The sequence below is a fragment of the Patiria miniata genome, unplaced genomic scaffold, assembly GCF_015706575.1.
Source record: "Patiria miniata isolate m_02_andy unplaced genomic scaffold, ASM1570657v1 HiC_scaffold_16, whole genome shotgun sequence".
Lineage (NCBI taxonomy): Eukaryota > Metazoa > Echinodermata > Asteroidea > Valvatida > Asterinidae > Patiria > Patiria miniata.
Window position 1 is genome coordinate 3746581 of NW_024037054.1, and position 27612 is coordinate 3774192.

Sequence of the window (27612 nt, forward strand, 5' to 3'; positions counted from 1 at the left end):
GAGACACCAGGAATTGTGGTTTGAGTCAATTGACTTGAGTTATTACCAGTCTAGGCCAGACAAATCTTACCGGCATGTGATCGGTAGTTGTGCGTGAGTTGGTAGACTCTCTTGGGTACAGCTACAGCTGAGTGCTTGCCAAGGGCCTTGACAGACTTGCTGGCATAGTGGAAGAGGGACTTCAGGTCATCAAAGCGGAACGCAACACCACGCATGATGCTCTGTGCAGTGTCTCCTACAATGCCAACGGAAAAAAATAACCCGCAGTGACAAGATGGCAATATTTATTCTGAGAGCGAGCTTCAATAAACAGTCAGTAGTCGAGTGGTGTGTCAGCTGAATTCTGCTGAATTCGGACCCGTGTTCAGTTATTCCTGACAACTTTAACCCTCCTATGCAAACATACATTCCATGCCAAGTTGTCCTTTTAGTCAAACTCAATAAAGGGACTGTTTTCAGCAGTTATCCCAGCCTACATAAAGCAGGATTAACTGACTGTGTGCTTTGACTGTAGGTGATTGATAAGCCAGCTGTGCCCACCACTTGCCTGTTTTTGTCTGTTGACTGAATTTGACTAGTAACAGTGCTTGCTTAAAATATGGTCTGACTGTTGGTGACTAGCCTATGTTAAAGGCATGGATTGATTATTTGACTGTCTTGACTGTTCAGATAGCAGGAGGGTTAGGCCAATACAATTCTATTAGTTGTTTTTACGGACTTCAGCGATGTAAATTGTTGAAAAATGGAACAGAGATCTGAATCAAAGATTTTAATTTTAATTTTTTCCCCCAGGCAGCGGATATCTCAAAACATTCATCCAAATGATAAAAAAAACCAAAAAACTAATAACACCTTTTTTTCACTCCATTCTCCCGAGAACTTGTGAAAGTCCTGAAAGGTGCTATGCTGCTGCTCGCGATCACGTAAAAGGTCCATGCCATCATTGCATTAGACACTGTACGGACGTATTTACGTACTTTCACCTAAGGCTTTCACCAAAGTGTGTCACATGGGTCACACACAGAACATGAGCTCTGCGGACCATACCATTTGTGGTAAAGGAGTGTTCTTTCTTAAGAACGATTTACAAGCATATCCACTGTTTCAAAATTACAAATAATACTTTTTATGAAGTCCAAAACATTTCCTGGTTCGAAAATAAGTATCACAATATAATTTTCGTAAAGACTTTATTTGAGAAATGGTGTAAACTCCAAAAAAAAAAAAAAAAAAAACAGGTTGATGCACCCCTATCGATATCAATGGATGGTCCATCCATTAAAATGCCAACTTGCCAAATTTTTTCAAAGAAAGTCGCGATCGAAAAGTTGGATTTTGACGTTACTACTCGTTGCTAAAAAATAACAATTTGACAAGTTTGCATCCTTTCAATAATTTAAAAATTAGGGCCTATGTTATCAATACTGGTACAATCTCTTTTCCAAAAAAAAGTATGCTCATGAAAATATACGCTTCTCAACTTTTAGTACAGAAAAATCTTTATAAGAGCAAGAGTGCATTTGAAACAAATGAACCAAAAATTCTCCTTATAATTAAAAAGACTTCTGCTCAAAAATTGAGAAAAGTTGCAAGGAATTGCCTCAGATTGCACCACAGGGCATCTAGAATCCAAAATTTAATATTACGAAAATTTACATGTATCCGATTTATTCCAACTTCAGACAATCTTCAATTAAGAGTCCTACATTAAGGTAAGACTAAAACGGTCATGACCATTTACATTTTGCTAACATGCAGTTTTGAGAGGCAATGTCGTGTCTAGGTTTTATTAGATCTCTATGCCCGTTGTTGTATTACAAAAACATGTAATCAAATTGACCAATCAACAGCTTGGTCTAGATTTCAGAATCAAATGACGTCACGATTTTAGTACAGTTGACTCCGATTAGCAGGCCGGCAAGGTCACATAGCAATTTGCATGCTTAGATATATCAGACGTTGAACCGGAGACAGGGGGACGAACTTGTCTTCACAGGAACGGAGTGCCCATCTCTCTTTCAAAGTGATTGGGCCAGACTCAATGTAATACTGCTGCTGTTGGGGGGGGGGGGATCGCCACACCTCCTCCACAGCGAGTCTTTTTTCTTCCCAGCATTGAATAATGCCGGTACCCATTTAACACCTGGGTTGAGATGGTGGGGCTTGAACCAACAATCCCACGATCATGAGGCCTTATGTGCTCTATCACTAGACCACACATGCCCTTCTAGAAACAGAGAGGGCTCCATTGGACAACAGGTGATACTCTGACTACTCATCAGCATGCTCTGAAGACATGCATTATTGACGCCAGTCCTTATTTGAACATTTCTAGTATAAATTCATTAGATTTGAACCTGCAACCATGGGAATAGCAGCAATCCTTTGAGTGAGCCTTTTCTAATCTTGCAAGTGTTGGGACTTTGGGTCTGATCCCTGGCCACAATGCAAATGCCGGGTGGTTTCTCTTGATACTTGGCTCATGTGCAAAGATGTTTACAAGTTGGGAGACCTACGGCCTCGAGAGATTCATTAAAACCCTAACACTCCTCTATCTTCCAAAGTCCTCCGGGCAGTTTTGAAGGATTTGGAGGATTGACGATGAATGCAACATACAATTTTTATGGATTGTGGAGGATTGAGGGCACATATGGACATTCAGTATCGGTTGATTTTGGAGGATTGAGGCTGAATGGTGTTTGATGAAGAGGAAGATTTTGAAGGATTGAGGCTGAATACCTTTTGAGAGGCAGGGCTGTTGGAGGATTTAGGCAGTGGGTATCCTTCAGTTGAACATGATACATTTTTATACAGAGTTTGGCTCCATGGATACAGGTGATACTCAGACTAGCGGTTGATCAGGCTACTCAGGCTGGTAATAACCTTTGATAGACTTGCATCCCATCCGGGGGAAAAGATGTATTCTAAGTCCTTTCATGCCATGGAAACCAGACTGTGAGGGTTCATGAAATGAATTTTACACTGATGCATATTTGTAGCAAATATCCAATCCTCTGAAATGTATAAAAAAAAACTATGATACATCTTTTTTTTTTTGGTAACAATTTTTGCAAAGTTACTGCACTATTTAAAACATTAAAAATGTTTCGTGCTTTTCCCGACAAGTGATCGGCACTGTTGCTGTGATGTCACTATCCGAACACACTCTTCGGATTAGGATATATTTCTCTTCAAACCTATAATTTTGCTAATTGAAACATTTTGGCAGAAATCTTTTCTCATTCATGTACATGAAACAACAATGAATCACTGAAGGCATAGAAGTAACCACAGTCAACCCCAAAAATTCTGGTGACATTTTTATGTTGAAGCAGATCTGACACTGAAGTTTTTGCCTTGAATGACATCACAGTTTTGCTCATGAATATGGAAATTTGCATTAGCATGAAGAAACCCAAAGACACCAAAAAGGCCCTTGAAGTGGCAGTATGAAGTTTGGAACACAAAGGTACATTTCAAGGATTTCATTTTCAAAAATGTCCATGACGTGGGCCCTTTAACCACTCACCAGTCAAAAAGAGCGAGTTTGGATCATGTGAGCAGCGAATGAAGAGTGACAGCTCGGCCTGAGTGAAGTCCTGCGTCTCGTCCACATAGATCTCGTGTAGGACCCACTCCAGTGACTTGATGTCCCGCAGCCGGCGGTAGACGTGGAACACCAGATCCCCCTCATCAAAGAGGTTCTTCTGACTCTTCATGTGCTGAATATAAATAAACAAGTTGCATGTAATCTCTTTGTTGGAGCATGATAGTGTTTTATAAAACAATCAAGAGAGGCTGCGTGCAGGAGCTGTATAGGACGCTGTGTCAAAATGATAGTGACCCCCGTTTACACCTGTCAACGCGTTTGCACCCATTCACGGATTCGCCCAATTACAACCCAACTGCCAAAAATGTGCCACTTGACGCATCTTTGGAAAATGGCCTTTTGTTGTTTTCTTCAAAATGACAGCATGCCAAAAGGAATAATTGCACAGGGAGGTTTAGTGTCATTACTGTCTTTAAACCAAGTAAGCTTTTTTTACAATAATTTGGCCTGTTACTTTTTGGATAGATGCAAATGGTCCACTCTACCTTAGGACTTCCCAGTCCCTGTTATAGTCTAAGCTTTGTCTACTTTCATTTAGCAAAGTAGCCCGATTAGGATTATTACATTTTGATGCGATATTACAGCATTCTTATGTACATACAGCTGTGCTTGTCAAATCCCTACCAAAAAAAATGGCATGGAGGACACAGATCAGTTTCAGCAGAAAATTTAGGAATTACACAAGCATGCAGAAACACGATGGCAGATACCTCGTAAGTCTTGAAGAGACTGTAGATCTCTTCTCTGTCAGCAGTGAAGTTGGAGGCCCTCTTTTTGCCGAGTGCCAAGTAGCTCTCCAGTGACAAGTAGCCTGACTCTGTGTGGAGTGCTTCAACTGACCCTGCAGCATATGAAAACAAAAGAGTAAGGCTGAGTGTCAACTGATGAGCAGTGTCAAACATAAGAATAAATGCCAGGTGTTTAAAACCCTCATTTCCTTACCATGGGCAACTGTTGTCAACAAGGAACTACCCATCAAGCAGAAATGTGTTGTTGGGGTCAATTTAGTGAAACGAAATGGCATAGATATGTATGCAAATAGCATTTCAAAACACGTTTATCTCATAACTGGGTTGTCAGGGTTTTATCTAATCCTTCTGCTAGGGTTAAAGGGTTCATGAAATGAATTTTTCTCAGGAACATATTTTGGTGCAACTTTTTAGTCTCTTAAATGTATAAAAACTATTTGACATCCCTTTTTGGTTTATTTTGTTGAAAAGTGTAATTCTTTTAGCATTTAAAATGTGTCCATGCTAAATTTCTAATACAACTGAGGACGCTCTTGCTATGATGTCATTTCAGGAAGACACTATTCAGTTTAGGGGTTTTCTGGTCAAATTGTGAATCCAAAGATTTGCTCATTGAAAACATCTGTGAGAAAACTTTGCTCAATGGCTTACTGCCATGTATTGACACAACGAATCACCACTGAAAGAACCGTACAGCAAAAATATCCACAATTCTGATAACTTTTGGTGCTGAAATAACTGTTACTTTGAGGTTTTTGCCTGAAATGACATCACTTTCACCATTATATGAATATGGAAATTTACATTAGCATAGAAGGCAAATTGGAACCAAAATACTCTTGAAAATGACCAAACAAAAATGGAAAATAAGGTTAAATGGGACACAAAGGTGCCCTTCAAGGATTGCATTAAATGCATTGCATGGGCCCTTTAAGGTACCTATGAAAATTGTACATCATTGCAAGCTGAAAACCTAAGGACTGTGAGTCTATCAAGTAAACACACTCTCTCTCTTACCCTTAATGAAGGACCTGATCTCCATCCACACCAGCGTAGAGTGATATGGCAGCTTCTTCTTGTTAATGCGGGGCCACAGCTCGTAGGCGAAGACCTCATAGGTGACCTCGCGTCGTGGGTCATACTTGGCGGCCTGTCCCCCGCCTCCCTGAGCCTCGTGCTGTCCGCCCAGGCCGCGCGGTGCGTTGGGATTGGCCTCACCGTCTTGCATCATGTCTTCGCCAGGAGCAGCTTGGGCGTGGTCTTCGTCCTCCTCATCCTCATCATCCATCAGTGGGATAAAAGTCAAAGGTCCATCCTCTGCCCCCCAAAAAGAAGAAAAAAAATAAAGTCAGATTAACTGGTTAACACCTGTACTACACTGCATTACAATTTTATTGACATATATTCCTGTAAAAAAATCCGTAAAACCATAGAGTGCTTGGCTCATTAGTGTATTGTTCAGACAATCTGATCTTTCATTACCTTCGTTCCATCCACGTATTTTACGTTTCATCGATCCGTCAGCCGCGCGAGGGAAGTAAGAATTGGGCAAGGAGGCGTCGAGGATCAGAAGCAGCTGACGTGAGCTAAGAAACAACGGGAATCGGGCCGGGTGTGCGTCCTGGAACCGGTGAGGGATGGGCGTGTCCTGCTGGGCCAAGGGCTCGCCGGCAAACTCGCAAGCGTGGCTCATGTCGCAGAAGTTGCGCTGGACCTCACTGCAAAGCACAGCATTCTTGGTCACAAAGATCTGGTGCAGGTGGTCCATGATCGTCGAGGCTTCGCCGCTCTCGTCTGCGTCACCATGACAACCCGTCATGCTGACCGACCCCGAGCAGTAGGCATCGGCACTCTGCGAGTCGTAGGAACCACCGTGGGTATCTGAGCCGCGGCGGTAGGCCTGCCTGGGTTTGTTGTTGGATGCGCTGGCGCTGTCACTATCTGTGTCACTTCCATCTGTAATGAAACCATTCATATTAAACAAAATTAACATGTTAACATTAACATGGACTGCATGACTCGGGACTCGTACTCAGACTTGGGAGAGGTGACTCAGACTTGGACTCGGACTCGATGTTTGGATTACTATGTTGCATCCTTAAACCTATTCTACTTAGAATATCATTGGATGTACTTAGGAGAACGTTCACTTCACATTCTCCCATCGTGTATGTTTATCCACTCTGCACAATTTTCTACCTGCTCTCACAATTATACCATTTGTGTTGCAAGGGCTAGTTTGTCAAAGTATTCCTTGGTTTGCTTCACTCTGTACCACTGTACTGTGCAATTCTTTACAGGAATCCTTCCACCCCTTCACACTATTTATCTAAACTCAGGAACTTTTTCAGATTTGTTCTTTCTTTTAACTACACATTTCTTCTTGTTGTTGTTTTTTCTGTAGTAGTTGCAATCAAGTGGTCTTCGGCCTTCCAGTTTAGATATAAAGAAATTGCCTTAAAAAAAAAAAAGGATAAAAATATTGAAGGCTTGTTGATAAAATTCCTGTCAATACAAAGTCCTGAAGTATAGACCAACTGGGACCGCTATCAATTCTATTACAAAGGCCCCCTTCAATGGCGAAAGCATATTTTTAACTATTATTCAGACAATCCGTCACGGGGCAGTTAGGGGCCTCGTGCATGTACAGTGATCATGTTCCGGGATTCATCTATTCAGGCATGCAACTGGGAATTTAGGAAAAAACAAGGAAATTCCAAACCACACCAGACTTTGTACAGTGTTTTTTTCAATTTGTAATGGCATTCATGAGAAGTAAAAACGAGGAAATCAGCAGATCTGAGGAGAAGTTGCATGCCTGTCTATTAAAGGAGGTGTTTCCGGATCATTCTTACTTTCTTCTTCATCTAGCTTGTCCTGGTGAATGAAGGCAATATCTCTGGGAATCAAGGGCTCGCCGGTCATGGAAACCTGTTGCCAATATTTGAAGAATTTGGTCCACATGCGATACAGGCAGCACGTGGTCTTGCCTGTAAGACAAACACAAATCAGGTTTTTCAAATAAAAAAAACCTGCTTACATTCATGCTTTTAAAAGACATGTTACAGTATTAATGTTAAAAATATCCATCTTTTTTTTGGGGGGGGGGGGAGTTACTATAGGCTCTCAAGAAATTCATGACAAACTGTGACAGCACTGTGGAAATATACTTGTGAAATCTGACAATGTATCTTGGATTAAAATGGATATGATTCAGCCATCTTGGTACGTAAAACCGAAGTTGCTGTTGAACACCCCCCTTCCCTCTTCCCCTCCCCCAAATGAAATATAGACAAAGAACAGGACGGAAAATTAAATATTTATTAGCTGTAGAAATTGCCAGAAAGAGCCTCAAAAATGTAGTTTTGTATGGAAAATATTACTTGCATTGAAAATATTTTGTGTTTCCTAATACTGGGAAAAAAGGCAATTTTATTCTCAGTAATCCCTTTCCCTGAAAATTGTTTTTCTTCTGAAAATGACCCAAAGCTTCAGAATTGCATTCAAGAGTTGTGCCAAACCAAACAGTACCAAAAGTGAATATATTATGGTTTTAGATGCCTTAATCTAATTATTTATTTAATAAATTAAGGTAATTCAACATGATAAACTCTAAATAAAATTAACAATTTAACATGTTAATAATGGAGAAAAAAACATGTAAAAACAAAGGAAATAGTAATTGAAAATTTAGTTTTTTTGAGCCTTTGAGTATAGTGCACCACATCTTTGGAACAAACTTCCACCTAATGTTAGGAACAATTGGTGTTTTTTAAATCAGTGCTGAAGACTCACCATTTTAAACAAGTTTTTATTAATGCGTGTGTTTTTGATCTTTATTGATACTCTCTTGAGATAATTTAATGAATTTACTGTCAAATTGTTTAAACTTTTTTATGCATTAATTTGTGTTCTTATTGTAATTTTATAAACATATTCTCGAAAGGGTATTGTCTTATCGTTTTTATGTAATTGTTGTGAAATTTTCGAGGATTTTACCTATTAATTTGTGCTGTTATTATAATTTACCAATTTTTTTGTAATTTATAATTGTTCTTTTTAGATTATTTATTTATTTTATTAAATGTTATGCGCTTGTGTATATGGAATGGAATGGGTGTAATATAAATCAATAAATTATTACTATTTATTATTTCTGTTGACTAGTCTCCGGAGTATTTCCAAATTTCTTCAACCATTGCAACAGTTGATTTTTCAACAAAGTCGGTGCTAAGTATTTCAAACATTGAACTTTTCATTCAAATCTGTTTAATTCAAAGCTCCAAATTTAATTCCAAATCTTCAAACTCTGGCATGCTTGTCTGAAAAATATGTCAATTTCATCTGATAATATTTGTAACAATGTGCCCCCCAAAACACTGCATACACCACAGTAAAAAAGAAGGGGTAGCAAGAAAGAAGCAAGCACCTCGAAAGCCACAGGTGGGAACTAAAATTCACAATTTCCTGACCTGTTCCGCTTCTGCCCAGCAGCAGGATGGAGGATGGGGGCCTGGGCTGCAGGTTGATGATGGCGTGCTCCAGCTCCGTCACACGGAACGGGAAATCCACCTTGACTTTGCTGTCGTTGAGCATGGCGTAGACCAGTGTGGAGTTGACAGAGTAGAACTTCATGATGTGGTACTCGTTCTCCCTGGAGCTCGCCGGGGGGAAGAAGGGTCTCGGGGTCTTCTTGGCGTCGTCTAGGGCCTTGGTGCGGCGATCGGGTGAGCTTCCTGTGACCTCCTGGAAGTAGGTTGGCAGGCGAAGCGCTGCTGTGCCTCCTGTGAAGCCAAGGCAGACAGATATATTCTGTGTTTTTTTAATAGCCTTCTTTTTTTATACACAATACATTTTCAAATATGACAATGAAAAATCCATTTTACGATAAAGCTTTTCTTATGCACAGTTAAATTGTCCGCAATGTACAGTACATGTACGTCCAACACCATGCCATGAAACTGAACGTCTTTATTTTTTTATTATTATTATTTTTAATGGACTCAAAACACTTTAAAAAAATAACAAAATAAACGTAACGGTTAATGTAATTAGTGTAACAAAAATAATGTCTGTTTTGATATGGTCCATGGGTACCCCCGACTTCACTTGGTCAACTGGTTTTCGTACACCCTTAGGTTAAAGTGCACATCTAGTTCGACCTAAGTATCATCTCCCCTGTCCCTTGGGTGTACAATATTAGTAATTCTGCAAGCGCGAGTGGAACACAGAATAATGTAGTGCGTTTGTGTCCCACCACATACCACGAGGCCGAAGACTTACTACATTTTCCATGTTCAACGGTTGCGAGTGCGATAATAAATTCATCTTCAAGCAAACTTGACGTACAGTAAAGTTGGAACTAGCACAACGTACGCAAAACTAAGTGGTTTAGCGCATACAGCTGGAATGTCACTCACGTTTTGGAATTGCTTGAAGATAATATTAGTTATCGTGTGAGCCCGAGTGGAACACGAGTGGAACACGGAATAATGTAGTGCGTCTGTGTTCCATGGCTGAGTGGTATGTGAGACACAGACGAACTATATTTTCCGTGTTCAACGAGCGCGAGCGTGATAACGAATGTATCTTAACTGGACGCACTAAAAAGATTGAACACCCATGCTGTACACGAACCTTTCAGCGGTTATCCTACGTGTATTACATGTGCCTGTTGCCATGGATCGACCAATCAGGATCTAGGATACAAGTTTGCTTGAAGATAAAATGCCATGGACCAGATCACAGTATGAACGAACTGTCTTACCCGTGGGTGATTTGTTGCTGATCCCTATCAGTTTCTTAGGGATGAGGCATTCTTCTCCTCGCTCCAACGACTTGACAATCACCTTGATTGCATGTGCAACCTTAGGGTGGTCGAGTACGATGTCCCAAATGCGGATTATCTCTGAGTACACTCGTCCTCCAGCCACTGCTGTAGGCGCCAAAGCACCATCGCCTGAAATAAAAATATAACATTTCATATTTAGTCCACTAGTATTGGTTCTTACAAAATATTGCTACTACCAAACTTTTGTCCTAGAATCAAAACTAAAAACCCAATATTTGACTGTACCCGAGTCAAGTCTCTTTTCGGACTCCTCGCTGCAGCGAGGCGAGAACGCTATCGCCAACTCCCACAGAATGCGGCTGCCTTTAGTCAGCCGGGCTTCGTACAGCTTCATGTCGTGTTGCTTGGGCAGGCCCTCTAGGGGTTTGCAGAGACGGACTCGCCAGTCACCGCTTCCCAGCATCTGGATCTTGCGGATGGCCGTCTCCTTCAGGCTGTGGAGGACCAGCTTGTCATGCAGGAACTTCCATACCTTAGGATATGGAGGAAAACCGGAAACCATTAATTAGTGAAAAGCTAGTTGCTCTCTTTTTGCTAGAAAACTAAAATAAAAAAAAAAATTTTTTTTTAATTGCATACTAAAACAATGTAATAGGGATAATAATGGCCTTGATTACTGTCTTACACCGGTGTTTGTGCTCTGTCTTTCCATGTATGTCTGTCACTTGTCTGTCTGTCGATAGGCTGAGGAACAAAAGCTAATGCTTCACCCCGGACCTAAATGCTGCCACAATGTTCACTATATGTTATATATTTGAATATATAACATTTTGTATCGTCCTTTATGCAGCATCGAAATAAATGTATGTATCTCTCACAGATCAGAATAGGGTATCTCTGGTTTGCAATTTGATGCCTGTAGCTCATAGGTAGTAGGAATTAAGACTAAGAACCACATCTATACTGCTAGAGTTCATGATTGTGATTGGAATCCAAGAAATGAGCCTTGAGGTTGTCTCTTTTACTTATTGTGCAGTGGGAAGAGGACACTTAACTCTTTATTTTGATATATTACTCAGTTTGATGTCTGAATACAAGTAGTTTTAGTGTATTTTAAACTTTGTTTGGGTGGAGAGGGAAGTGTGATTTGGTGGCTTGTAATGTATTTCTTAACATTTTCTCATTTTTGGGGGGTTCATTTTAGCAAAATAAATTAAGATGAATGTATTTTTAGATTTTCTTACTCTAACTGTAGCTAATAATCTATGAGCTGTTGACAAGACAATTTTTCCTATACTGGAAAATGGAAGTCTTATGAAGGTGGCCATGTTCACTTTTCCTTATTTGTAGTAATTTCCATTGAGAAGGATTTGTAAAAGTTCAAGTACTCAAAACTAACTCTGGTGACCTGTCAACTATTTTGTCATATTTTTGTACCATAAGGAAGGCATTTGTACAAACACCACTTTAGACACATACCTTAGCAGTGCACTCTACCTCCCAGGTTAAATCATCAAAGATTTTTACATCAATGGCCCCTTGTACTTCATCATCGTCATCATCATCATCTACCTCTTCGTCGTCTTCATCCATCTCTTCTTCTGTGATAAGCAATAGAAACACAAGAGATACTCCATGGGCTCCATACGTACACAAGCGAGGGTGCTTTTTATCACTTTCGAGAGCCCAGTGAATGGGACTTACCCCTTACGCATACTAGTACAGCAAAATGAGTTCTCCCAAAATGAGTTCTACTGCTAGTGCCGCCAAGTGTCTGCTCTTGAAAATTGCGAAAAGCCGCACGCTAAATGATGTTAGTTCACAAGTTTATTGATCTTAAAACTTACAAGTTCGTCACGTACAATCAAACCGACATTATAAAACTATGTTTTGGTTGTATCTCAATTTCAAGCTCTGCCTCGGAGTGTCTGGTTGTAACAGAACTGGTCACAAATTTGTATGCCTCTCTTTTTTCTTCTCACCTTCAACTTCAACATCCTGTCTCAATACTTCTTCCTTCGCCACCTCTGCCCCGTTCTCAACTTGTCGCGGGCCGCTTCTCGACAGTGACGAGGTCACTGTCACAGTGGTTCCTGCTTGGTCCAGTCCAGTTTGCTGCGGGACATATATTGGCATAGCACTCAGTAGCAGCTCTACTTCGCGACGCAGCTTCTCCTTGCGGGGCACGTGCTCGTGTGATTGAACTGTCTCTTGCTGGTGGTGGTCCTCCTGTTCCGGTCCCCTGTCTGCCTTCGACCAATCCTCTGGAACGCCAGAAACATTGACATCACCAGAACTGCTCTGGTTAGGCCCTATACAACAAAAAAGAAGAAGTTAAATTACGCACTTGTAAATGGCGGCCATACAGCTGCCTATTCAGTTACAGGTATTTACTCCTGGATGGGAAGAAGTAGTAAAATATGACAAAGTGCCTTGTCCACTAGGCACTGCCTGATCTCATACCCACAATCTGGCAGAATTACCAAGAGTCAATCTTTTTTGGCCAATCAGAATCTAAGCCTTAACTTGACACAAGCTCCGACAACCAATCCCATTCGTTGTTCTTTAGTAGGTCTACCAATTAATGGTATTTGAGGAGATTCCCAGATTACTTCTTTATTTTCAAAAGCTTTCAACAAGATATAATAACTTTAATCCTACGCATTGCAATAATATGTAAACTGATCAATCAGTTCTTGTAAAATATATAAGGGAAAACTATGATTTTGACAAGTTCATTGCCTTATAGGTTTGTGCAAATAACTAGCTTTTTTGAGGCAGGCATCGACACCCGGATGCAAAGGTCAGAAAGGTTTACTTATGCCTTCCCAGGATTTATCCCATCTTTGGATTATTTTACCTCTGGATGAACTCTGTGCGGGTTCACTGGTACTGTCGTAGTACTTGGCTGCCTCGGCCAGGAACATGTAGCGCCGGTCTTTGTTGGTCACCATCATGAGTGGTACCCGGCCTCCATGGTCCCGCAGCCAGGGGTTGACCTTGTACTGGCTCAGGACCTTGATGGCATTAAGTGATTGGTTCTTGGAGCCCCCCGTGAGGGCCAGGTGGAACAGCGTGTTCCCCGCCCGGTCTCGGGCGTTCTTGTCCAGGTAGGTGGTGCCGGTGGGGTCCGCGGAGTATTTCGTCAGGAGAAGCTCCAGCACGGCAAATTTACGATCTGTCCGAGAAGACCAAAAGGTGACGTTAAAAACCGGAAACTGTTGGACAGAGCTTATAATGGAGATTTAAAGGTAAGGTAATATACAACATTTACTTTTGCTGAAACTGTCAGAAATGGATAGATTTGGGGTTTAGTATTTTATAGCAAATATTGTTACACTCAGACCTATTTACATTTTGTGTTCATAGATACTGAAAAATCCAAGGAAAGAAGCTTGTTCTTGTGGTCTGGTTCCCTGACCCTTTTTCAGATGAAATAAGCACTTTACAGACGTTGGGGAATTGTCAGGTCCGAGAACCAGACTAGCTGGCTTGCACCCATTCAAGGACGAGTAACTGATTGCAACAAAATGTGGACTAAAGTTGGTAAATTGGGGGCAGTATTTGAAAAAGTCATTTTTTTCCCAATGGTGTTCGGCCGACCATAAAAATTGACACACAAATGGCACTTTTCTTGAAAATGACAGCACACCGGGTGCCATGATTTCACTGGACGCTTGAAACTATCATTCACTTCAAGTAAGGTTTTTCATAGTAATTTAGTTTTTTCTTTATGTTTGCAAATGTTGTATATTACCGGTACCTTTGAACAAAATATAAACATTGTATGTCTACTCTAAAATATTCTGTAAAAGTTACAGCTCATTATTTTACCTATTTGTACATTTGTATTGGTGCAACTAGAACTTAATGAACCAAATTCATTTTCAGGCAACTTCTATTTTCACCTTTGTGACATCCCAATCTTCAGATGGGCATGATTTTGCCGCGAGAAGTCTGTTTTCACGAATTAAAACTGTCACTGTCAAAGGGAAAATCTCTTCTTAAAATTTTTTTAAACTTATTTTCGGCTTGTTGCAATGAAGCGCCTGTTATTTGACAGAATGCATCACAAGTTTAAGAATTATAATCAGGTCAAGCACAAGTGAAATCCAAGTATAGTCACAAGTAAGGATCCACTTTTAAATGCAGGTACTTTGCGAGCCTCGTACTCTCAGAACGAATAACTATTACCCTACCAGACTGCAATTAACACAGTGCATCAGGTGCAAACGTCTGTGGGACCTTGCTGCAATTGGGCCCAACACCATTGCATATTAAATGGCCAATTCTGCAACTATGAGAGCTTGAAACTTAAACACACACTGAAGGAAGGATTTTTCAGTGCATAGATATGTATTTCATGCACAACAGTGCAGACTGCCCCATAGATACCAGTAGCTTAAAAATACTGCAAGTAAAACTTGCGCAATCCCCCTGGCATGCTGGTAGTATTTATACAGATGTAAACAGACCTTCTAGTGTACCTAACCAAAATGGAACAGGTCATTAGTAGCAAAAATTGATTAGCAATAGAATTAGTAAGAAAATTAGAGCAAGGTTAGTTGTTTTCTAATGGAAAAGGAGTAACAAGAACGTGCTGTAAAATGAATGGAGTGCAAGGTGGATGAAGATGGGAGCCTGGAATGGAAGTTGAACATTGTAAGGGAACTGATGATATGTACTTAGGGATGTGGCTGAACTTGGTGCAGATGCTGAAAGATTCAATCACTAACCAGGCTATACTGGTGATGAACTGTAATCCAAATGGAAGAGTGGTCCCTGAAGTAGCTGTAAAGTACACCGGAATTGGCAACAAGAGTGGGAGCATTGCTATATGTGATCAATCCCTATATATTGTCTGCATAGTGTAAGTACGAATGAGTTGTTCATATTTGAATGATGTTTGGTCGAGATTATAAAGTGTGACTATTCGGATGACAGCAAACAGTTGCCCTAACCAATGACCTCATTTGACCCCCAGATGACCATTGACCTCCAATGTGTCAGGTCATCTGAGGTTCCCCTACCATCGATCTCTATATAAAGACTGGATAGTGGATAAAAAGCTACACAATGAATGAATTTGATTTGACGCCATATGATGGTGAGACCGGTGAGACTGTCTGGTGATCTACAAAGGACAAGTTGCCGTCTTTATAGGCATCATTATTACTTTTGTAACATCCCGGTTCACTTTATTTTTATTTTGACCACCACCACTGACCACGGTTAAAATTTTTTCTAACGTCATGGTTTACTTTTTTTTAATGCCACAGTTCACTTTTTCGGCGTTTTGGAAATAATAATCACTGCGGAAATGTGTCCTTTTTAGAGCATCATAATACATGTACGTGACCAAAATGCGCGTCAACTCTTGATACAGTGCGCACTATATACGCCTAGAGCATTCGTATTATATGCAGCCAGTGTTTTGCACGTATCGTGCTTTCAAGAGTTCTCCCTTACCGTCCTGTTTAAAGCCAATCTTGAGCGCAGAGTGCAGTGGAGTGTCTCCGGGGTCAATGATTAGGAGTGCGGGCGATGCGCCATACGTCAGGAGCAGAGTGGCCAGCTCGTAGTTCTCCGTCCGCAGACAGTGGACTAACGGGGTCACAGGGTCATTCAGCAGGCCGTCCGGTTTGGCCTTATTCTGCAGGGAAAAATGAACAAAAAAGACCTTGAGTGTGTGGTCCAATATGTTGAGAGTGTCTGACACATGTGCAATGAGATAATGAGTTTGAATCCTGATGGGAATAAAGCGTTTTGTGTTCTTTAGCAAGATACACTGATGTTGATGATGGTTTGTTCGGGGAGGATGGTCTGTCCATCTTCTACATGCTTGGAGGTGGCTGTGGATTCCGATCCATGCAGGGCAGACCTTTCCACACTTTGGACAAAGGAAGCCCTGGGATGAGAATGTCTGAGAGGCAGTCTGCTCCTTTCGTCTCTTCCTCTTGTCCTCTTTCTGTGGTGCCAGCCTACTCTGTCAGTTGCTTCCTGGAGCAACGATTGGTGATGGATGCCAGCTAGTAATGCTGCGTTTGAGTTTGTGTTTTCGTGAGTTCACGCTTTTTGGGGGCCCCCGATTTTGCTTTCCTCCATGAAATTCACTGAAGAAGACAGCCTTTGGGAGACGTGAGCTCTCCACCCTTGCAACATGGCCTACCCTTAAACTGGCATATCCGTAACCTTAGTCGGATCAGGAAGTTCCTTGACTTTAAATTGCCTGCCATAATGCAGTCCGCGCCTTATTTCTCTCGAAATTAGACTACGGCTGCTGCTTACCTAACGGTATCTCAAAGAAAGATTCTCATGGGAAATCTCTTGTTGTCCAGAAAACAAATAAACTCGCAGGTGATCGGGCCTTCTCTATTGCTGCTCCCCGATTGTGGAATAGTTTACCCATCCCTATCAGAAACTCCGATACTGTGCCAATCTTCAAGAAGGCTCTCAAAACCCATTTTTTCCCCACACCATAGCTGGTCGTACGCCCTTGTTGTTTTTCTGTTGTTCTTTCTGTGGTTCTTCTTTCTTTGTTTCAGCGCCTTGTATCCTTTGGCAATTTGGCGCTCTATAAATCCAGTTATTATTATTATTACCCATCGCAGCTGGTGCTTCAGTACCATGGCTTCGATGCTTGGCAGATGTGCTTTCTCTAGCACCTCCTCGTTTGAAACGTAGTCCTGCCACATGGATGTTGAGGATGGGGCACATGCAGTGTTGGTAGAAGCGCTCAAGCAGCCGCACCTGTTTTCTGCACAGGACCTCTGCTCCATATAAGAGGTTTGGGACCACAACTGCTTTGTACACCTTCAGCTTTAGGAGAGGTGCACAGAGTGGTCTTGCCACGCGCTCTTAGCAAGATGCCCAAAGAAGCTGCTGGCTTTTATAGGCGGTTGTCCGGGTCTTTGATAGTTGTGGCATCCATTGACATGACACTGCCTAGCTATAGTAGGTGAAGTGCTCCACTGCGTTGAGCTTGGTACTGTCGATAGTGATGTTATTCACCTTCCAGTAATAAGTGATGGGTATATGTGAGGTGTTCTGGCAAAATGAGACAGAACTGGACAGAGGTCGAAATCGAGGTATTCGATTTCGAATTTCGCAGGTATTAAGATAGAGAATAGAATTCTCCTTACGATGCTGTTTGTTCCCCTCAATGAAATATTCCATTGACAACTTATGGCTGCTTAAAGTTTGCATGTCAGTAAAATACTGAGCGAAAAGGTCTTTTAAATTTTGAGTTTTGTACTAATGAATGAAAGATGCCAATTGTTTTTCTGTAAAAAACACTTTCATTCAACGACTTTATGCTGTTTCTTTGAACTATGTGTATAGACTATCAACGTTTAAAAATATCAATCAATCAATCTGAAAATCGGGAACAGAAATGATCTCCATTCAGAAATTTTTCTCCATCCAGCCCAGCTCCATCTCATTTTGCTAGAACGCCTCACATATAAGGCTAGAGACCAGCTTCTGTTCTACCATTAATTTGAAATCGGGGGACAGCACTCACTTCTAGCAAGGCTTCCACCATGGCTAGACGTCCTGGGGCCATTTTGATACTCTCCCACTGGTCCAAGAATGTCACAATGGACACCCCAGAGGCATCACAGCCGTGGGCCACGCCATTGCCGTTCCGGTTGGTGCTGAAACTCCCTCCGACCAGCAGCAGGAACAGGCTCCACCACTTGCTCTGGTTGGCCAGTTCTTGCACCGTGGTGTTCCAGAAGGTGGGCGGGGCCCCACACTTGACTGTGTCTGGGATCTCTGCAGGTTAAGAACAGGAACATATGAAGACGTCTATAAGTGAGTTACGAAACATCTCATGCAACCATCTGGAAGAAGTTAATGGCAAGTTTGTTTACAATACGTCCACTATATCAGACATTACTTGCAGATTTTGGACAAGGAATCTTCTTGCAGTGAAGTTTGTTAGTACTTGCAACTTCATTGTGGGAAGATTCCTGTTCAGACTCCAGTAACACACACCAGGTACAATTTACGTATTCCATATAACCTTGTTTACAACTTATTCTGGGGTTCATTCGCTGTATTGAAAACACCATGCAATGCAACACCAAAACACTTTTTTTGTTTGCCCTGCTGTCTCATATTAAGGTTGAAATCATCAAAAGAGCATTTGAATCAAAATTTGGCCCACTGGTTGGCGAAATGGAGGCACACGATAACGAAAAATTCCACATCTGTGAATGTCTGCAACCGCCCTAGCGTTTTCTTTTGATATGACGGCAATGCTGAATGTCACTAAATAATAAGCTACTTCATGATAAGCTACTTCATAGTACAAATTAAGTTTGTTCACTGACATGGTTTGCTCTTCTGTCTTGAATGCAAAAAACACGACCTAAAACGAGCCCCTAGAACAGTAACTTTATACAGGACATTAAATTGCCTTTGAAGGTTTCCAATAAAAAAAAATATCAAATAGGACCAAAATAACAAATAACAACAAAAACAATTCTATACTATTTTCTGTCTTACATATTTAAAAGCAGAATCATTTGTTTTTCATGTCTTTTGTTCGTTCCCTATCACACCACTACTCAAAATCCAAAGAAGAATGTTCAAAACCTAACCTGTTGAAGTTTCAGCTCAGTGGATATTATACTTTTTGAGAAAACATTGACAAACCATGCACAACCTCTTGATCACAAAATGTCAATAGCACTCTAATATTTCCAGATGGCTGGAAATCATCTACATTTCTTGATTTCTTCTTCATGACAGCAAGCCAGACAGAATACTTTCACAGGGTGTTTAGTACCAGGCGATCTTGAATCCAAATAAGCTATTAGATATTAATTTGCAAGGTTACCTGTTGGATATATGCAAATGATTCTATATGCCTTTAACTTTATACCTTTGCAATGTTCCAGTGATTCCTGCAAAACCATCAGGCAGCGCTGGACTTCGCGGTAAATCACTGTGTTCTCATACTCCTTGCCGATGAACTCCAAGAAGAGACAAACGGCCTGGTCATGCTTGCCCTGCCCCTGCAGGCGCAAGCCTTTCTGGTAAGTGTTAAGCTTGGCTTCTGCCTCTGTAAAACAATTCATGTGATGGTATTTGAGTTGAGGTGATGATAAATTACTATACAGATATTTGCCCGACACCGATGTATTTTATAAACATGTTCGTTTCACAGAGCCCATACACATGCACTCAGTATTCCTTCAACCAATAAGATTTTCAAATCACATGCACACCTTCTTTTAAGAACCATGTATGCAACATGCATGTGTGGTGCCCTCAATGTAAATGGTGATTGCTGAATAGTTAATACTACCTCACCCTTTTTTTTCAGCATCTCTCTCCTTTCCTTCCTCTTCAGGTTTTCTTTCCTCTTCTTTTCTTCCCGCTGTAAGTGTAGCTGTTCCTGTCGTTCTTTTTCCTTTTGTATCTTCTCTTCCTGCCTCCTGTGTTCCTCCTCTTTCTTCTTCCGTGCGGCCTCTGCCATTTGCTGTCGCTGCCTCCTTGCCCGCTCCTCTGCTTCCGTCTTGCGCTGAACCTCCTCCCATTTTCTCTGCTCCTCCCGTCTTCTCTGCTCTTCCTCCTGCCGGCGCCGTTCCTGCTTTTGCCGCTCTTCCCTCTGTTGTTCGAGCATTTGCTGTTCCTGCCGCTCCTCCATCTGCTTTTGCTTCATCATTTCTTCCTGTTGCCAAGTTGGTTTCTGGAGGTAGGGAAAATTAGGGCCACAAAGATAATGTACCCGGTAAGGTACCTGAAACTTATACTGTAAAGACGTGGTATTCTCAACAGCATTAACCATTTTTGGCCAGCCATCAGCAGTCAATTACATTATGATTGTATGTAAAATGATATGTACATGTATCCTGAACTGAATTTTCGCATATATGTCGTGTTCACAGAGCAGAATTGCCATTCGTACATATGAATAATTAATTAGCCATAATTCCAAAACCCTTTGACCTATAGTCATGAAATTTCTTGGGCATGTTAAGGAAGAGTTGCTCTATGCATGTGCTGAGTTTCAACATTTTTTGTCACTCGATGGCCGAGATCTTATCCCCCCCCCGGCTGAGAGATGGTCAAAATAACCCGGCCCCTTTAGGGTTAAAGATATTTTCATATTAGGTGAGGCAAGTTTTTATCACTTTTGATGGACAGTCTCGATAACTTTCATGTTGCTAAGTGGGCCCCGAACCCCACGCCGTGGCTTCGCAAGTTGGTTTATCACGACAAAACTTCCTCCATATGTTTGAAAAAATTCATGCCCCCCCCCCTTTGGAAAATCCTGGACCTGCCCCTATCAAATGCCCGTAAAGTATCACGGCTTCAGACATGAAACTTTTTGAGTGAGCGTCAGATGTAGGTACATGATGCCCCCAGTTTCGTTTTTGTGCAGTAAGTCCCATAGCAAGGCCTGTCAGCGCCAGCCTACATGGCTCTCATGTATCGCGGTCTAAAGGTACCTTAACCTGGATGAATTTGGACAAACCATAGCTTGTTGGAAATCAGATAAAATAGGCCAACAAGCTGCCAAATCGGCAAGGCTACAGACTTGAAACTTTTAGAGTAAGCATCAGATGCATGTACATGATGCCCCCAGTTTTGTTTTTGTGCAGTAAGTCCCATAGCAAGGCCTGTCAGCGCCAGCCGACATGGCTCTCATGTATCGCGGTCATAAGGTACCTTAACCTGGATGGATTTAGACAAACTATAGCTTGTTAGAAAGCAGATGAATAGGCCAAGCAGCTGGCAAATCGGCAAGGCTTCAGACTTGGAACTTTTAGATTGAGCATCAGATATAGGTTCATGATGCTCCCAGTTTCGTTTTTGTGCAGTAAGTCCCATAGCAAGGCCTGTCAGCGCCAGCCGACATGGTTCTTAATACAATTTAAGGCTGTAGTTGCACTAGCAACTGTAACAAACTACAATGTAGGACAAAAACAAAATGCATCACTGGGTGGAAATGAATGGCTACTTATTGAGAGCGTCTGAAGCTTTCCAATTTCTTCTATTTCCCACCAAAAAGAAAACTTGCTAATATTCCTGTGGGAGTCTGTCTGTTTCGAAGAGAAACAGAATGTAATGCTCTATGCTTACCTGAGGACCACCGAATAGTTTGGAGTGATCAAAGGGTGGAGGCGCGACACTTGGCCTTGGCTGGAAGAAAAGAAGATTTCCAGTCACTGGACTTGAATTTCGTTTGTATTCCTTGAAAGGATCATCAATAAGTCTCCTCTTTACTCCGAAGTCGTTAAAAGGAAATCCGTCAGTTCACCATGACCGTTTTTTTGGCCAAATTTACGAATATGACTAAAGTAAAAATAATATTTTTGCTGAAGTGTAGTTGGGTGCCTGGCTCAATGAGAGGGCCGTAACTTTGTTGTAATAGTTTTGGTCCTATTACTTTCATTAAATTTTGTTTTTCACATGTTTAATTTTACCCAACTTTTTATTTTTATATATATTATTTAAAATTGTCTTAACTGTTTTTTCATTTTATTTTAAGAATTTTGGTTTGTTTACTGTTTTCATTGCTTTCTTTATATCTTTTAACTTCATTCAATAACTTTAGCAGTTTAAATAACTAAAAAGGCTACCCAGTTGAAATACAACTAGTATATATACCACTTACCGGGGCGCTGAATATTCTTGTTGCATCAAAGAACTTGACCTGGGGCTGGGGCTGAGGCTGGGGCCTGGCCTGAGGTCTTGTGGGGAAGTATTGCGCCTGAGTCTGGTTGCCAGATGCAAAGTGAGGACCAGGAAAAGGTTGTCTCGGTATCTGCATAACAAAGGTAACATGCTCATTCATTCATATGTACAAGTCATCAGAAGTCTAGTCCATCACATGTCAATCACAAGTCCATCACATGTCAATCACAAGTCAATCACAAGTCAATCACAAGTCAATCACATGTCAATCACATGTCAATCACATGTCAATCATAAGTCAATCACATGTCAATCACTTATCAATCACAAGTCGATCACAAGTCGAAAACAAATCAATCACATGTCATCCAGTCTCGTTCTCCTCACAAGCTCTTCAAATGAACTGTGACAACTTCATTCCTCTGTTATTGTTCATGGACCCCCTGTTACTTGTGACCAGACTTGTGAATTGCCTTGTGATTCATTATTATTATTATTATTTCTTCTTTATACTGGGTGGCCCATTCAGTCCTTTTATCAGAACTGATCTCCCATGGGTCCCAGTTGGGGTAATAATACAATAAAACATGATTTGAACATTAAAATTGATAAAATCAAATTTTAAGTACATGTATGCATATTCACATTGCACAGTATGAAACCAACGTTATTTTAAAAATGGAGAGCATAAAAATTGCTTTAAATTTAGCGTTAAAATTGTACCTTACAATTAGCCGAAAATAAACATAAACATTAAAAGTCAATTTCATCTAGCAGCTAGTGCCCAACTAAAGGCACATTATTCAATCCCTCAGACATCATTGTCCTAATTCAAAGATGTTTTCAAGCACTTCTTACATTCCTTGCCTGTTGCTGGAACTGTTGTTGCTGCTGTTGTTGCTGCTGCTGCTTCTGCTGCACTTTAACATGTTGTTCCCAAGCCAGGGCTACTGCGCTCAGCAAGCCTCGAATCTCAGTCTCGTGCTGATTGGTCAGTGGTACCACCTCAACCGGTCGACATCCCTGCCGGTCCTTTCTGGTCGGGTCAACCCAGTACTTCTGCAGGACGTCCACGACCGATTTGGCGTGGGCAGCTGGGCCGGATTTCTTGGCAACCAGATGGAAGAGCGAGTCCCCAAATCTGTCTGGCAGGTTCCTCCATTCGCTCGTTGTGTAAAGGTGACTGAAGAGGTGCTCCAACAGGCCCACCCATCCTGAGGAAAAATCCAGAAGACATTTTGCAACAGTCCAATGTCTGGTATGAATGTAATATGAGGCGTTGCGTTCATGGGGGACTTTTGCAGATCAATACACCATGTGAAGAGGCTAAAGGTGACTGTTATGACAAGATGTGCATTCACGTCTACTAAAACTTAGGGGGTGCTTTAGCATATTCCAGCACCCCAATCAAAAAAGCTGGGGGTGCTGCAGCACCCCCAGCACCCCCCGTTCCCGCGGGCTTGGCAAGGTATGTACAATTTTGTCCATTTTCTTTTTGTGTAATGTAAGTTACTGATAAAAAACTTAGTTTAGTAGTTTAGTCACTTAATTTCAAGGGATCTTCTGTGAGATAAAAACCACCCTATACGCTTTGATTTTTTTGGAATAACAGCACTGAGTTGACAGAAGGCCCTCTCCAAATGCAACTTTATTTAACATGGAATTGCCTTCAAGACCAAGTTCGATAAAGATGGTTTTAGTTTTAGCTGATCAACCATCTATTCAGAAACAGTACCGTTTTTAACGGGCCTCGTACGTGTACGTACCAGTTCTCAGGGCATTCTCCACAGCACAGTGCAAGGGGGTGTCCCCTTCCTTCTGGCTAAGCCCTACCACATTTGAGCCGTGTTTGAGCAGCTCCACTACCAACTGCATGCTCCAACTGTCGTATGTACTGCTGGACAGGTCACTGCAAAAGAAATGTGACTGTATGAAGAGTTTCTTTCCAAAAATGCGATACGTGCCATTTTGTTCCTTTGGAGAATCCCACTCTCTCCCGGATGCCTAATCTCAATTTCGATGGCCGTTATAATAACGTTCTTATTCTTAAAGTTTCATTGTTACTTTTTGCAAATGGATATATCGCATTTTGAAGAACGAGTACGAGTACATTGCCTTGAGTATGAGTACAAGTATGAGTACAGGACTATTTTGTTCCATTAGTATAAGCACAAGTACAGAGCAAATTTCAATGTGCTGCGTGTTTTGCCTTATTCAAAGGTAATACAGCGCATCCCAAAATATCCACAACATTTATTTCCGAGGCTCTAGCGTCACCGCGAAAACACGTACTACCATTAAAGCTTAGAATCTTAACTTTATTCCTGGTAAGCTTAGAATCTTAACTTTATTCCTGGTAAGTATTGGTTTGATTTTCAAAAAGGTTTTTAAATGATTCGTGTTCGAATAAAGGCATGTCAAAAACAAACTCAACCGATTTCAAGGAAAATGAATCATCCACATTTTTTTCTAATATTCTTCCTTTCAAGTTCAATTTTGAAATTCACGGGCAATTATGCACCTATTAAAAAAGCAGTTGAGTTTGTTTTCGGCACAACTTTTTATTTGAATACAACTAATTTTAAAACTCTTTTAAATATTAGGCCAATACAGCCTGTCTATAAAAAATGGTACAATCGAAAACGATTGTTTTTCTTCAATATGTGATGCGATCAAGCTAAATGGGTCATTTGTCGACCCTGGTCAAAATTTTTTTTTTACAGATTTGAAAAGAGCACAATCTCAGCATTACTCATGTGAAAACCGCATGCTGATACCATCTTTAATTCAAAAATTATGGAAGTCGGAACACCAAGAGATGTGATGAAGTGATGTGACGAAGTGATGTGATGAAGTGATGTGATGAAGTGGCCCTATTTTGACCTGTATCTCAAAATGAAAATTCCCGACAAATGACTCATGTTGCTTGATCGCATCACATATTAAATCGCAACATAAGTAAGTCATTTTGAGCATCACATTAAAGAAAAAAGACCAGGCTTTCCAATACTTTTTGTTTCATCTCATTTGCTTTTGTCAATCCAGAGATAACTCCAGTTTACTGTGGAACACAAAAATCAAGTTTGTGCCACTTTCTGGTTGCAATCTTTTGTGAGCTTCAAGACAGCATGACACAGTACTCGAAACAACTCTGCCCATGCATAAAAGTGGCACAAATCGATTTTGGTGTATCGCACTAAATTGATTATATCTCTGAATTGACAAAAGCAAATAAGATCAAACAAACACTATTGGAAAGCCCAGTCTTTGTTCTTTAATATTATGTCAAGTAAGAATGACTTATTTTGAAATTTCATATTTAACCAAATTTTTCTGATTGTACCTTTTTTTTGAGACAGGATGTACATTGATAACAAGCATTTAAATGTAAGTTTGCCTAATTCAAATGTAAATAATCGTACAATTTAATCACTGAGCATCAAATCTCCCAAACTGTCATCTGAAGAGCTAACGTGCACCATCTACAAAAAGTCAGTTTCATATTTTGTGGCCCAAATAGGAATTTACCGGACTAAGGGTCGGAGGTCGATGGCCGATGTGTCACAGCCTTTGGCTACACCGCCTTGCCCAATCCCGGACCCCTTGCCCGACTGAGTACCACCGCGGAGGAACACCAGATGCAGACCCTGTTGAAAAAAGGGAGAATAAAAAAAAATGTTTTTTTGCTTATTACATTATTTATTTCAAGAAATGAAACCAAGGATTCTTCTTGCAAGCACTGTAGCTCAGTTTACATCAGGTACAATGTAGGGACTGAAAACCCAACCCACCAGTCAACCGAGATGGGTAATGAAGACTTTACTAGCCAGTCCAGGGGCTGATTTCGGGAAATGATAAGATACATCTTAGGAAGGGCATCTTAGGAAGGGTACCTCGTCTAAACCTGAAACTCATCCTACACAGTCATGTGGTTGCTACGGCAAAGCATCTGGTGTTGTCAGGTAAAGCTAATTCGACTACGTACTTAGATGCTATGATAGAGCGGTGAAATCCATGCACCCCCAAAACATGGCCTTTGGAACGCTGAGTTTCTAAGAAAATACGCTCAGTATGATTGAAATGTTGAATTATTATGGAAGACGACATTCTAAACTTCATGTCAGTGAAAAAAATCTCAGTCATCCATGCCAAAACGTCAATACTGGTTACTGGTAAAGCTGACCTTCATGTCTGGAAGAAATTGTTCAAAAAGTTCCCGAAATGCATGTATTAACCCCAATTTCTAGAAAATCTCTCCAAGTTGTTATTTCACGAATAGTTCAACACTTACATCATCTTACTTACATTCAGCTTAATCTGTTGTTGCAAATACTAGTGTACCAACTAGAACCATCTCCATGGAAAATTTCTATGAGGATTTTCCGGCGACACAACCGACGTGCATTGTTCAGCAAAGCGCCGTAGGCGCTACAGTTGACCAAGTATGATTAGCATATTCATTAGTGTCACTCAGCGTGTTTTGGCATAATATGACTTCTTAAGTAATGCGACTGAACTCCTCTCAGTCATCTTACTCTCATGATAACATATATCAATTTGTACAGTTTATAATCTAGAAATCATTCCAATGTCTTCTTGTTAAAGGGAATGTACAACATTTGCTTTTGCTGCATAATAAATGGATTTGGAGGATTAGTATGGTATATAAAATATTGTTAAACTGACTCGTTTCATGTTTTGGGCTTGTAGATGCTAGAAATAATCAAGAAAACCTATCATGTTCTTGTAGTCTGGTTCCCTGACCCCACTTAGGATGCAGCGAAGCAATTAATACACTTTGGGGAATTGTAAGGTCAGAGAATCAGTCTAGCAGGCTTGTTCCCCTTTACAAGTGTGCGATCAATTGCAAAGAAAAGTCAGAATAACTAAATATGAAAAATTGAGAACAGTTTTTGGAAAAAGCCAGTTTTACCAACGCTGGTGGGCCGACCAGCATCGGAAAAATATAGTTTTTCTTGAAATGTCAGCCCACCAGGAGCCATGATTTTAAAGGATGCTTTAGACTGTCAGTCCCTAACAATTCAGTAAGATATTTTGTGATAATTTGATTATTTCGTTTTTTGATGTTTGCAAATGTTGTATTTTCCCTTTAAAGGAACCAATCAGCTTATGGTATAGTTTCGAGATATTGCTAATTTTCAATGCAAGAGGAGGAACACCATTAAACAAAAAACATTCTTCAAAAGATTTTTGATACGCGAGTAGTTTCAACACGGTGATCCACCGTGAGGATCACACGTGTCATCTTTTAGTGGTTGATCCCTTTATGTTTTGTGTTCTTATCCATGTAGGTGTTCATTTTCAGTTGAAGAAATGATTGGCTCCTGCACTCTATCTGTTTCTATGAAACAATGGCATTTTCCCATTTTGTTCCCATCATGAGTTATGACCTCAATTGCCCCCTGAATGACCTTTCACATTACATCGTCAAAACAACATATCAGCAGCTCTAAACCTTTCCTCTCAGTAACTTTAGCGAACACACATTCATTTCCATTCAAAAACCTGCTTGAATCCACTGATCAAAATGAATGAAGAGTTGTTTTATACCTGATACTCCTTGTTCTTGGCCAGGCGTTGCACAACTTCAGTCCACACGGATGTAGAGACGTCCAGACGTCTGAAGAGGAACTGTGATTGCTTCCACTTATCTGCACGAAAAAAAAAACACTTGCAACAGGATACTGCTAAGTTTCTGGGCGGAGAACAGTTTTTCTGCCATTTAGACCTTTACTCCTTTGGCGTTTTTGTGAGAAAGCAAATTCACAAACCTGGCAGAAAAGGAAGGT

General features: G+C 40.9%; 1 protein-coding gene across 1 annotated transcript in view; it reads right to left on the reverse strand.

The window, feature by feature from the left end:
- LOC119723193 (TPR and ankyrin repeat-containing protein 1-like) overlaps positions 1-27612 on the reverse strand; it is a 45388-nt gene that overhangs the window by 12602 nt on the left and 5174 nt on the right. The window contains exons 4-25 of the mRNA XM_038193753.1: positions 27374-27474; positions 25331-25449; positions 23569-23711; positions 22661-23016; positions 21783-21932; positions 21248-21307; positions 19472-19850; positions 19041-19220; positions 17673-17926; positions 15620-15803; positions 13011-13328; positions 12133-12462; positions 11630-11751; positions 10436-10682; positions 10127-10318; positions 8832-9143; positions 7215-7349; positions 5842-6315; positions 5377-5676; positions 4321-4451; positions 3530-3722; positions 71-235 (exon numbers count right to left, since the gene is read on the reverse strand). Coding sequence (XP_038049681.1) covers positions 71-235; positions 3530-3722; positions 4321-4451; positions 5377-5676; positions 5842-6315; positions 7215-7349; positions 8832-9143; positions 10127-10318; positions 10436-10682; positions 11630-11751; positions 12133-12462; positions 13011-13328; positions 15620-15803; positions 17673-17926; positions 19041-19220; positions 19472-19850; positions 21248-21307; positions 21783-21932; positions 22661-23016; positions 23569-23711; positions 25331-25449; positions 27374-27474 — 4845 coding nt within the window. The remainder of the gene's footprint in view (positions 1-70; positions 236-3529; positions 3723-4320; positions 4452-5376; positions 5677-5841; positions 6316-7214; positions 7350-8831; positions 9144-10126; positions 10319-10435; positions 10683-11629; positions 11752-12132; positions 12463-13010; positions 13329-15619; positions 15804-17672; positions 17927-19040; positions 19221-19471; positions 19851-21247; positions 21308-21782; positions 21933-22660; positions 23017-23568; positions 23712-25330; positions 25450-27373; positions 27475-27612) is intronic.